Below are 13840 nucleotides of genomic sequence, written 5' to 3' on the forward strand. Positions count from 1 at the left end.
TATATTTTTGACTCCTCTGTGGGAGTGGGGGCAGATATCCTGGTTGTTACTCGGTTGAAGAGACAGGGTGACTTAAGGTCTCAGGTCTTATTCTAACAGAGCCCACAGTAATCTATTTTTCCTGGGTTTCTGAATCCTCTGAGAGAGTCAAGGGTGATATTCTAGATGCTATGAGGTAGGAGGTTTTCTTCTTTCAGAAAAGTCAGTTTCTTTTTCATTGTAGGCAGCTGGAGGCAAATTAGACAACCCTTAAGACTCCAAATTGTATGCCTTAGGGCATAATCACCACATTTGTTACACCGAATAAAGGACATTCTGCTCAAAAATGACAGTGAGGTGAGTGACTTCTATAATGTTATCTTGAATAATGTATAAATTGTTGGATTGTTAACATAAATTCTTGAGAGAACTATTTAAGAAAAATACCTAGGGGTAGGTGGAAGAGGGGAGGGTGGGAGGGATAAATAAGTTTTGTATTCAAAAACCCCTATATTTCTCCCTTTAAAAACACACAGGGGATTTAAAATAATAACTGGTAAAGTTACTATCACCTAGAAAAAATTAATTACAATAATCCAACACACACAAACCAGAATCAAAAAATGGCAGAAATAAAAGCAATATCAATCGGGAAAAATAAAAGGTGAAAGATTAGCAGAAAATTATGCTTCTATTTCCTTGAAAATAAAGTGATTTGCAATAATCCAGTCACACAGAAGACAAAATAAAAAACAGCACAAATAAAAACAATATACAATGGGAAAAAAATAATCCAGCCACACACAAACACAGAATTAAAAACAGCAGAAATAAAAGCAATATCTATTGGGAAAATAGTCAAAACCACACACAAGACATATATTGAGAGCTCTACAACTCTGTTGCAGATGTTAAACTACTCCTAATGCACTCACAAAGATATTGAACAGATCCAGACCTAGCACTGATTCCTGGAACATTCCATTAATTACTTTTCTTTCCTTTTGTTGTCTATTACTCAAATCCAACACACCACCTTGAGCTAACTCCCAAGCCACTCAGGTTAAGAGCAGACTATGCAGGACAGTATTAAAAGCTTTTCTGAATGCCAAGTAACCACATCCAGTGTATTGATCTAATCCTCTTTCCACTTAATCTAATAAATTGATCAGATTTGTTTTGCATAATCCAATATCCTTCTCTCTTGGATCCTGCAGCCCAATGGATTCTAGACATTTCACAATCCTTTTCTTCAGTAGAGTCCCCATTACATTTTCCACTATCTAGGTAAGATTAAATAGCCTGTAGTTTCCAACCTCCTCTGTTATCATTTTCATAAAGAAAGACCATATCTACATTTCTCCAGACTTATGAAACCACTCCCATCGCCAAAGATCTATTGACAAATCTTTGAGCTCATACCTTTGTCCATTTGTACTTTTGCTAGTTTCATACACTCTCTACTGTAAATGGTTTAGCATCTACCCTACTATCATATGTACTTCTGCCAACAACTGGTGGTTCTTCAACATTCCCTTCTCAACAAAACTATTTGTATAGCATTTCTGCTCTTTCCTTGTCACCTTCTGCACAGTCTTCCTTTTCTCCTCTATGTTTTACAATCCCAGCTCTGCTCATCCTCCTTCCACTGATAAGTTGAAACTAGTCTTGTCACCTCGCTTTACTGTCTTGTCGTCTTTTCTTTCACTCTCACTTTTGTATGCCTGACTACTCTCTCTGCTTCTTTCAGCTTTACAGAATATTACCCCCTCTGCTCTTCTTTTCAATCCTTTGTATTTGTTGAAAGCTAATCTTTTTTTTTCCTTACTTTTTCAGCCATATCTTTGGAAACCCACAATGGTTTCTTTTATGCTCTTACTTTTACTTTTTTTTTCCACAGCATGAAGATTTGTTGCCCTTCCTATAGATTATTTACTGTTCTGCTTCACAAACAACTTCCCACCCTACTGGCCCTTCCTTACGGAACACCTTTCCTCCCCCATTTCCACAAAGCTGGTGCTCCTGAAATCCAGGGCTTTGAGAGGATGTGGGATATGATGTCATGGGGCGCAAGGCCCCGTGTTGTTTATCATTGTTTGTTATGTTCAGAAATTATTCAAGTCTTGACCCAGTGCCCCTCTTGAGATGTGTTACCTGCTTCTGTAACTCATGGTTCTGGAACCGGAGCTCTCCGATCGGCAGCGGCGGTGGTGCCTGTGGGATTTTCGTGTTCTGCCATGGGACCTTCATGATAGGAAAATGAATAAATAGGACAGGAAATACCCATGGGAGCATTCGTTTTTAGTTTCCATTCCCATCACATACACAACAAAGCCTATAGTATGCATAATCTATAAAAGCCAAATAATAGTGAGAGGTGTGCATGAAGGTTCTGACATGTTTACTCCTAAAGCCGCTATGAGGAAGAGGAGACATGACCAGGGTTCTTTCTGAGGTGGGTTACATGGAAAGCTGTAGTACTAGCTAGATTCTTCAGTGCATCAGCTTGCCTATTACTTGATTCTGTTTATTCCTCTCTGGGACTTATTCCAGAGCCTTCTTTCTCTTTCCTTCTACTACATTTATTTAATATATTATAAAACGTTTTTGAATAAGAAGTCTATACTTTTATTAGGGATGTGCAGACCAAAAGTTTATGTTCATAAGTCCATAAGTCGAAAGGGGGGGTCAATTTCGGTCAATATGGACATATGGAGAATTCCATAAGTTGAGTCTATGTCCATACGTGCACCGATTCCCTAAATAAAAATTTAAACCCCTCACCCTCCTTAATCCCCCCCCCAAGACTTATCAAAACTCCCTGGTAGTCTAGCGGGGAGTCAGGACGCCATTTCTGAACTCCTTTGCAAGGAGCACGTGACATCGGCGTCACGTTGGAGTGACGCGGACGTCACGTGATTCCCCGCGGGTTCGCTCCGGGACCCTCGTTGGACCCAAAAGGAACTTTTGGCCAGCTTGGGGGGGCCTCCTGACTCAACATAGCTATGTTGAATAAGTTGGAAATCCGATCGTTTTCGCCTCATCACTTTTTTAAGTTAAAAAAAAAAAAGTTGCGTTTTACCTATAAGTTCAAAACGAATGCACACCCCTAACTTTTATTATGCCATGTGTCTTGTTACTAAAGACCTTCCTTTTTAATATCCCTATTCCTGCTTCCAAGCTGTATTTACCCTTTTCAGGGGCAATAATTTTGGTGCAAATGCTATAGGCACTTTTTACCCTTGGTGTTTGCACCAAGCAAAGCAAAGCTATGCAAGCAGTTTTGCTTTGATTTATTGCCTATGGAAAAGGTACCCACAAAAAATTGTTCTTGCTTTCCCTACAAACACTTTTCTGGAAAAAACAAAGCACATAGTTTGAAAATCCAAAACTGTGCGTTTTATTTTCTCACCCAGCCTAACTCCGCTTACAGGAGCACTTTGAAACTGCAGATAAAATTATGCACGTTAATGAACAATGTGTGGAATTTTACCTATATTAAGGGTAGGCAATACTCAAAAAGCTTGTTTCTTGTTTCTAGGAGTAAAATGCTGTTTTACCTGTGGAAATGGCTTTGATTATTGCCCTCTTCCTGTATCAGTGTGATGCACTGCAGTGTACAAATCAACTCCTCTTGTTAGACTTTTCATCACTTATTATGAACTATAATTCTTTACTCATGTCAATTTTACTATGAATACCTATGAATGTGTCTGTAACAACACCCCCCTTAACCCAACCCACCTCCTGAAAACCCATCCCGATTCAAATTGCCTCTCTAGAGTGGTACATGTATATAGAGTGTCAGACTGACTCTGTACAGAGGCACGTTCTCTTTCTCATGTAAAGGCTATAGAAGTATGTGTGCAACAGTATTTTAAATACTATAGGACCCAAAAAGCACGAAGGAAGGCGATCTATAATAGCCGTCAGGATGAAAGAAAAGAAATAGATGCCTGTAGTCTTAAAACAATCCTTTATTGCAGTGGAGACACAAGGGTAGCCCGACTCTGGCCGAGTTTCGCCGTTTCAAAACGGCTGCCTCAGGGGCTTACAATAATCTTCTTGAATTCATTAGTTATATATCGACTAAGAATATAATGTGATCATATAAAGAGCTGTATGATCTCTTATGTTGCGTCTTGAAGCATTTGCGATAGCAGAACTCCACTAGTGGATATATAACTAATGAATTCAAGAAGATTATTGTAAGCCCCTGAGGCAGCCGTTTTGAAACGGCGAAACTCGGCCAGAGTCGGGCTACCCTTGTGTCTCCACTGCAATAAAGGATTGTTTTAAGACTACAGGCATCTATTTCTTTTCTTTCATCCTTTTAAATACTATATGCATGCTTTATAAAATGAGGCATATTTTTGCTCATACTGCAATACGCACGTTTATGGGCGCATGCTCTTTCCTTTTAAAATTTACCCATTAGGTTCTCTTCATGTTGTAGAGCTAACCCTCCTTATTGGTGATTGTTTAAATATTGCTGAGCTTCTGATTGGATTTATTCCTGTTTGCTCCTCCTCTGTCTATATTCTCTTGCTTCTCCCTATTGGTCTTTTGCTCCTTGGAACCCTGGGAGACCCTATTTCCTGCTGAAAGTTCAGTTTGGAACTGGCTCTGGACAAGTTTGTAGCTCTCTTGGATCCTCTGCAGGTTTCTAGAAGCATGGCGCTTTTCACCTTGCTTCTTTTCTCTTCTGCTGCTGGTTTCTGCTATCGGCTAGCATTCACAACTTCCTCTACAACTGCAGTCGTCTGCCTCTTGCTGAGCTTTCAGAGTTCCTCATTGTAGCTGTATCAGTTCTGCCATCTGTGCAGTTATCTTCAATACCAAACCATTCACAGTGAATGTTAAACTGTTTATTATTCAATAAATATTTTGGTATTAGGATCTGAGTTTTCTCTGACTTTGGAGCTAAAAAAAGGAAGAGGTTTAACTTGCTTTATAGGCTCCTAAGCTAGGACATTGGGAGCTGAGGACAGAACAGTGAAATGAGTGTGAAAGTAAAAGAGTTCTTAATCAAGGACTACCTGAGGTCTGGCTATATACACTTGTCCATATCCAAAAGACATTTCTGCTGTACAAGTCTGTTGCTCAGTTAAGGAGCACTTTCCTATTCCCACCCCCCATCTGTGATTACATTTCATTTCATCTCATGCATTTTATAAACCACCTGTAAAAACATGGTATACAGGTGAATATACAATAAAACATGCATAATTCTCAAAGAAAACATATAGAATTTAATAAAAACACAAATAATTATTCAAATAAAATACAATCCATAAAAACATAACAAGCTGACTTAATTAATAAAATAAATACAAATTAAATTGAACAAATAAACAGATAACACTGTCTTATATCAACTGAATTATAAATCAAAGCTTTCGCTAAAAATTGGTTGATCTCAATTCAGGTCCCTGAAGACCTGATGGAAAAAAACATGCTTTCAATGCCTTCCTGAACTTTAAATAATCAGGGGCAGCATGAAATGTGAAAGGGAAGTGAATTCCATAATGCAGGAGTTTGATAACTAAATGTAGGTTCTCGAGTAGAATCAAGACAGATGACAGATAAGTAAGATGGAGGAAGCCTTTTTAAGAAAAGTGAAGAGTGTGAGTTGGAGTGTAAGTTATTAGCAATTTATAAAGATAACTCTGCACACCAAAATGTAAAGCACAAAAAATTAAACATAAAATCTTAAAACAAGTATGGTAACTAATGGGAAGCCAATGTAATTTATTTTAAATGGAAGTGACATGATGAAACTTTCATACTCCAAAAACTAATTTTGCTGCAGTATTTTGTAAAAGCTGTAGTCACTTGATTTGATAATTAGGAACTCCAAGTATTAAAGAATTACAATAATCTAATTTGGATACTACAAAAGCATGAATAAGTAATTTCAAATCTGATGGCTCTAGTAAATGGCAGATATATCATAAAAAAATAAAAAGCTTTTTTAACAATAGCAGAGATATATTGAGACATAGAAAGTGAGAGTCCAATTGCACTCCTAGTGTAATAGCTGTAGTTCTAATATTCCATTCATAATTGGAGCTAGTGAAGGGAGACTTGATCTGTTACTAAACCAAAGTGCGTCTGATTTTGTAGGGTTAACCTGTAGTTTATGAATGGTCGGCCAATGATTAGACAATGATTAAATGCAGACAGATGTAATGGAGTATGAGAATTAAGAAAAACTGTAATCTAAATGTCGTCTGCACAGAACGAAGGGCAAAATCCAAAATCCTGTATCAGAGTAACTAATGGTGAAAAAAACAAATTGAATAAGAGAACTGAAACTTGCAGCATACCAGAAGATAGTAAAAATTGGTTTCCAGTCAAATTGGAACTTACATCCAGACAAACCAGGACAGAGCTCTATATAAAATCCCAATTTCACTGAGTCTCTTAAGTAATACAGCATGATCAACTGTGTCAAAGGCAGCACTTATATCTAAAAAAACCCAAACCTGTGAGTGCAGCCATACCTGGATCAAAATTGAGACGAATATCATTGGTTTAGGCAGATTGGTACTAATGCAGATTCTGTACTATGGGCTCTGCGGAACCTGGGCTGAGAAGGGTGTAGGACAATAGTCTTATTAATATACCGGTAATCATGCAGTTGGCCAAAAACCACATTGTCGATTATTTTAGAGATCATGGGAAGGTCTATAATTAGACAGAATAGTAGAGTCTAATGATTCTTTTTTAAGGTTGATAGACCCTAGAAATGTTTAACTGGTCAGAAAAAGAACCAGAGAACAAAGATGTATTAACTATAGTAGGAATGGAACCAGTAAGAGCCAAGCTGGGATTTTTTAGAAGTTTGGATTGAATAGAATCTAATTTAGAAGTCATGAGATGCATTGAAGATATAAATATGCCAATACCCACAGGAAATATTAGATAGAAGTTTGAAAAATGAGAGGATAAAGAGGGATCATTGAGTTAGGAATTGGTGCTGTAGATAGTTCAGAGGAGTTAGATGGCAAAACAGGAGAAGAGCCTAATGGAACAGAAGGCCTTGGAGCAGATAAGGTATCACAAATTAACTTTATTTTATTGGAGAAAAAGATGCAAAATCATTTGCAGAGCAATTTAAAACTTCTGTAGGTAGTAAGGGTGGCCTGAAGAGTAGTTTGAAGAGTAGTGCTGAATCTGTGAGCTGTAACCTGATATTGCTATCGCTTATTAACAAAGAATGGACAGACATGGTCCAATAGAAAACCTGCTCAGTGAAAATGAAAATAAGTCAACCCTGTCAGTTGTCACTGCTGCTGTTTGTAAATGGAAGAATGTCTTAATAGCAAAAGTACTAGGGAAATTTGAAACTGACAAAACCAGTTACTTGAAGAAAATTAAAAGAATGTGGGAAGAGTTGAAATGAAGTCTGAGACACATAAGCTTGTTTGTGTTTCCGGTATAGAAGAAATTCAACAAGCTATAACTCAAGTGCAGTTATAAATGTTATCAATTGCAGTCAAACAGATTCCACATCCTGTCATCCTCAAGGTAATCTATAGCCCAAGAGATTCAATAGAACCTTGTTAAATATGCTGGGAACTCTAGACCCCAAGAAGAAACAATGGAGTCAGCATGTGAGCAGGCTGGTTCATGTTTTCAACCATACAAAGAATGATGCTACCAGATACTATAATACCTCATGTTTAGTAGGAAGGCTTGGCTGCCAGTAGATGTGTGCTATGTAGTGACTCCAGATGGAAACTCCACAGGAAACTGTTTGAAATATATTGAGAATCTGAAGGAACAATGGAACCTCGCTTACCAGGCAGCTACAAAGCTGCGGGAAACTGAAATGTCAGCAATAAAGTTAGGTATGATGCGTGGAGTTCTCGAAACTATGCATTGGTGAAAGCCCTAGGTATACCATGGAAACATATAATATCCAATCAATTGTACTAGGAGCCATATGTCATTGTGTTAAAGCTGTCCAATCTGTCTGTCTACAAAGTGTAGCTTGAAAATGGACACGACCCTGAAAGAATATTACACAGGGACCATCTGCTTCCCATAGGACAGTTGATACATCTGCCTTCTCCTGGGATGCCCAGGACCCAACCAAAGAGATTAAGGAGGTTGAGGAGCCAAATTGATGATCCACCTTCAAACACGAGGGCTGACATGGGCCATTCTGCAGATATCTCAGTTAGAGATGGAATATTCAGATGCTCTTCCATGGAGGAAAAATTAAGATCCCATTGAGCTGTTGTGGTGCTTCACCCAGGCCCCACCAGTTGAGCCACCTGAAGTATCATGCTCTCAGGCAGGAGAAGTATGAGAGAAAAAATGTGTGAGGCTTGCTGGGCAGACTGGATGGGCCGTTTGGTCTTCTTCTGCCGTCATTTCTATGTTTCTATGTTTCTATGTAAGATCCTGCTAACCCCCCTTTTCACCAATTACAGCACCACTTTCTGTATCCTCCTGGCCACTTTTGTGTCCTTCCCCTGGAAATCACCTTGATAAGCCTATAGTATCCCCAGTAATGCCAACACCAAAACAACTGGCAAGGCTAGTGGTTGAGGAGAATGGGGCTCCAGGTACAGAGGAAACCAGTAAATGTAACAAACTCATTGAGGCACCTGGGGGTTACTCTTAATCATGGTGCCAATGTTGATAATGCTAAAGACCCTTCACCCCACCCTGATGAAGTACTCAATACTAATAATGATGGGGAAAGGGTTGAACAACCAATAAAAAGAGTTTTTAAGCCTGTCCAGAAGCTCAGTTATGATGCCTTACAAAGGCTCAAAGATGTCCTCTCAAGCAGTCTCCCACAGCATAGTGGCTATTAACATGATTTACTGGTTTTGGATGTTGCAGTTTTTCATTAGGTAGAATGTGAAGTTTATTATACAGGGTTTTTACTTAATCTGCTGTTTGCTTTACAGTGGTTTGAGGCCACATCTCCATTTAAGTGTGTGTATGGGGAGATATGTGAAAAGATTCCATAATCTGAGTTCCTACCCACCTGAGCTTACACTGAGGTAGAACCTCACATTGTGAAGAATATTTAAGTCTGAACTATTTAAATTGTACGGCAGACCTGCAAAAGGGACAGTGACACTGTACAGCTCACTATCTCTTCCTTGCCGTGAGAGGTGAGGTGCCACAAGGAGCTATGTGCATGTTAGATACATGTGTTATTTGCTTTTGCATGAAGTTCATGCATCTGCAGAACAGCAATTATATGGTTATCCAGACACAGTATTGAGGGAGCAACCCCCTGACCTTGGTGAGCCTATGAGAGCTGGCCAGTAACCAGGAAGAAGAAAGGAAAACCTTTGCCCTATTGGTAGTGCACAAAAAGGAAAAAGGGCAGGTTTTCTGTCTGTTTTGCCTGGATATTCTGGAGGGAAGTGGTCTAGAGCTGAGCAGAAGAAAGAGAGAGAAGGAGTTTTGTTCTGGACCGAAAAAAAAGCAGTGTGGAACCAGCAAGTCAGAGACAGAAAGCAGCGTGCCCAGGCAAGGACATTCAAGGACACTAGAAGTTAGGAACTTGTTTGTGGGAACTCTCAGCCAGGAGGGAATTGAGATAAGTGCATCCAGGCTTTCAGAGATATATTTTAAGAAATGAGAGATGGTCAGCCATCCTTATTGCCAAGAAGGATGGTGGAGGAAAAACATAGACTCCTTCGTAATTATAGTCTAAAATCACAGCTGACTGATAGGCTTGTTAGAGGCAAATCTGTATGATCAAGAGCTGCAGAGAGAAGCTATATTTAAGCTGGCCTCCTAGCAGGATTAGAGACATTTTACCAGCCCACAGCACTCCCTGGAATTCTTACCAGCTACTTGGGTGTAATACAATAATGGGTGCCAACTTTATTGTGCATATTTAGTGACTAAGAGCAGGAGAGGGTATGCTAAATTCTAGGGTTTAATATATAATTGAGAATCAGTTAACTGTCTCCCTATTGTTTTATGCTATATATTAACTGTCAGATACTACTGTCCACAATGCACTCTGAGTATACATTCTACTGTTATTGTTTTTTTCTGCCATTTCATGCTTAATTAATACCTTTGTTCTTCCCTACTTAACTTCTGATTTTATTCTCTTGTTACCAGTAAAAGCTGTAAAACAGTTTCTCTGTGTGATGATTTCCTAAGACAGGGCTTCCCAAAGCTATCCTGGGGTCCCCACAGCCAGTCTGATTTTCAGGATATCCACAAACTTTACATATACCGAGTCTCCAGATATCCTGAAAACCCAATTGGCTGTGGGAAGGACAGGGTTGGGAATCCCTGAATATGTATCCTGTTACAAGGAATAGGGTGTGGGAAGGGTGGGTCCTCTGAGAGCAAAGAAAGAGGTAGATCAGGTGGGCACAGGACTTTTCTTTCCCAGTGGTTAAGTTATATAGTTACCTTCAACCCTCATTCTGTCTCCTTTATCAATAGGTGCAGGTAGGGATCTTCTGTTGTTATATATCCCCACCCTTGGTGGCAGGTTTCCTGTAGTACCTGGGAGGGTGCTACATGCTGCAACACAGGAGTAATGTAATATATTTTATGTTCACTGTTCCTCCTTTTTAATAATAAACTCTTTAGTATATTACCACTGTAGTTGAGACTGTTGTAGCCCAGATAAGTGAGAAGCTGGGTGATCCCTAATTTTTTGGATGTGTGGTCTGTGAGCACTTCTCTGGAAACTGTGGGATCTCCAGAATTATGGAGTCCTAATGTTCCCAGGAAAAAGCTTTTTGGTCAGGGTAGTTGCTCAAAATCAAGCAGAACCCCAGTTGGTAGGTGAGTGGTTGCCAGGAAAGGGGCACACACACAGTGCCTACTGTAGCCCTTAGGAGGCCATGGGTTAAACCCTGGTGGGTATTAGGCAAAGTACAAAGACATTGTGTGTCACGGCTAAATTAGAGGATAGTGCCAATAGATTACAATATTTGAGGCAGCATGTTTTACGCCATGTCAGATGAATCTGATCAATTTCTTTGACTGGGTGACCAGAGAGTTGGAGCAGGGAAGTGTATTAGATGTAGTTTATTTGGATTTCATGGTTCCGCATGGGTGACATAAATACATTCAGCACTTTTGGTATGGGCTCTAAGGTTACAAACTGATTGAGTGGGAGGTGACAAAGGGTAATGGTAAATGATGCTCACTCTGCAGAAAGGGACATTACTAGTGATGTACCACAGGTATCGGCCCTTGGATTGGTTCTTTTCAACACTTTTGGAAGTAATATTTTGGAAGGACTATTGGGAAAGATTTATCCTTTTGTGGATGATACCAAAATTTGCAACAGGGTAACAGCCAGCTGCGCAATATCTATCTCATCATTTTTAATTCTGTGAGATATCGGAAAGATTTTTTTACAAGCCCAAGGGCCTTGAAAGTCTTTTCTCCCTACCCTCTTCCCCTCCCATTAGGAAAGATACATGGTTACAGTATTTAACCTAATTAATGTCACTGTCCTAAACGAATTCTATTGTACCTGATCCATGGACACTGCCACCCTGTCATTTTTATCCTTGCTGACTAGCATTGACTTTACTTGACACTTGCAGAACATCCACACATGGTTCCTACAGAGTTCATTGTACAATTAGAATAGCATTGAAATTTTATTTTTCATTTTTCATCAAATTTCAGGGACCTCTATGGGGGTCTACTATGGCCCCATCATTAGCAAATTTGTTTATGATGAAGTTTGAAGAGTACTGGATTTACAAATCTCCGTTTTTTTGAAAAGATTTTTTTTCTATACATGCTTTATAGATGACTTCTTTATGGCATGGTGTGGTAGTGAGAAAGAGTTAGGTACATGGATCAATACTTATGATGAAAGGATACAATTTACAATAAATTATAATTTTCAAAAAATTTCATTTCTTGATGTGATGATTTTAAGACGGCAGTTGGCAATACAGAGACAACAATATTTAGGAAGAAAACAGATGGAAATACTTTTCTACATTACAGCAGCGCTCATCCAGAACCTTTGAGGAGAAGTTTTCCTGTCTCTCAATTCTTGAGATACAGATGGAGTGTTCGACTGTGGAGATTTATAAACGAGAATCTCAAAGGTTAATTAGTAAGTTGAAAACACAAGGATATACCACCAAATGTATAAAACATGCTTAAAAGAGAGCTCTCTACAGTGATAGAGAGATCTTATTATCAGGAACATACAGCAGTGATTCAGAGGTGGCAATCTGTGTGACAAGATATTCTCCAACTTCGAAAAAATTTGTGAGAAACATCTGTTCACATTAGCATACAATATGGATGATACCAGGTTTAGAAGACATTGATTTCAGAATGGTGTTTTCATGATCCAATAATCTGAAAGAAATGCTATGCCCTGCGACATTACAGGAATCAAGATTGGAAGACGTGTCTAATGTGAGCGGTCAAAAAATTAAAGGACATTATAAATGTGGGCATTCTGGGGGTGTAATCAGACTTTGTGCATTAAGGGCCGGATTTTAAAAAGGTTACGCGCGCCGGGTCTATTTTCAAAGGATTTCGGAGTGGCCTGGGAGGGAAGGGGGGAAGGCAGCGCAGCTCAGCACGTGCAAGCTTCGTAATTGTGCACCCCTTGCGTTTGCTGACCCCCAATTTTATAACATGCGCGCACAAGTTATAAAATCGGGCATACATATGCGTGTGCCTGGTAGTGCACGCACATGTATGCCGCACGCGCTTCTTTTAAAATCTACGCCTAAAGAGTTTGTGTGTCCAGGGCTGAAACACACATACACATTACATCATTTTACAACCTCTATGTCCATATATGTTGTTAACATAATTCAATGTCTTTATGAAAGAATTTATGTTGGAAAAACTAAGAGCATTGAAATTACATCTTGGAGAACATGAAAGCTGTTTGTGCAATGCTAAGGAGACCACACCAATAGTAAAGCATTGTTTATTGCAGGGATATGTAGTAAAAGATCTATGATGGTTTGCAATAGACATTGTGAAATTGAACATAAGAAGTGGGAACAGGGAACAAGAATTATACAAAAAAGAACAGAATTGGGTTTTCAGATTGAAAACAGAAGAACCAATTGGTTTAAATTGTAAGATCAAATGGAACAGTTTAATATAATCTGGTTATCCACAATATATACGTTCCTTTTGTTCTATGATATTGGAATTCCTGCAACATCATTGAAGACAAAGGTGGTGATTGATAGGAAATGAACAAATTAAGCATTCACATTGATCAAGCTTGGAAACAGAGAAAATCAGTGATTGGCTTGTGGACACTCTAGTGTTGATGGTGCCTTCATGTTGTCAACTTGAGACATGATTGGCAGAGGTTCTATACAGTGAGTAGCTTGATTGGTCAATGATACAAATCTTTAGAGTAGTATATTAAGGTAACGTTCAGCCATGTACCAGTAATTCTCGTATAGACAGGTGGAATACAATGAGAGAGGAACAAGTTTAAGATTGAAAGAAAGCAAGTAAGTACTAAGCAATGACTTGTTTCAGTTAAACAGGATTGCATTAATGCTTGTGTGAAATATTTTTCAGAATAAATCCAATGACCTGACGCAGCAACTGCAAAACGTTGGCAACGCTGGCGTTTTTCAGGCTTCATTAAAACCAGAGGAAAAGTAACTGTGAGACAGATTGAGATAAATTAATCTGTAGATAATCGGCTGAATTTTAAATCCCCTGCGCATAAAAAATGGGGGTTACGTGCGTGGTCGGGCCTTGCACATGCTGCGCACATCTTCAAAGGATCCCGGCCACGTGCATAACCCCTGTTACGCGCTGAAGTGCCAGGCCCAGATAAAGGGGTGGTCCAGGGGGCAGTGGGACTGGAGGTGGCCGGTACAGTGGCCATTTG

The 13840-nt window shown here is 39.2% G+C and overlaps 1 protein-coding gene across 1 annotated transcript in view; it reads right to left on the reverse strand.

Moving 5' to 3' along the window:
* The window catches only part of SRRM4 (serine/arginine repetitive matrix 4), a 131017-nt gene that overhangs the window by 73656 nt on the left and 43521 nt on the right, over positions 1–13840 (reverse strand). The window contains exon 6 of the mRNA XM_029572094.1: positions 2134–2223. Coding sequence (XP_029427954.1) covers positions 2134–2223 — 90 coding nt within the window. The remainder of the gene's footprint in view (positions 1–2133; positions 2224–13840) is intronic.

This window comes from Rhinatrema bivittatum, chromosome 11 (assembly GCF_901001135.1).
Source record: "Rhinatrema bivittatum chromosome 11, aRhiBiv1.1, whole genome shotgun sequence".
NCBI classification, from domain to species: Eukaryota; Metazoa; Chordata; class Amphibia; order Gymnophiona; family Rhinatrematidae; genus Rhinatrema; species Rhinatrema bivittatum.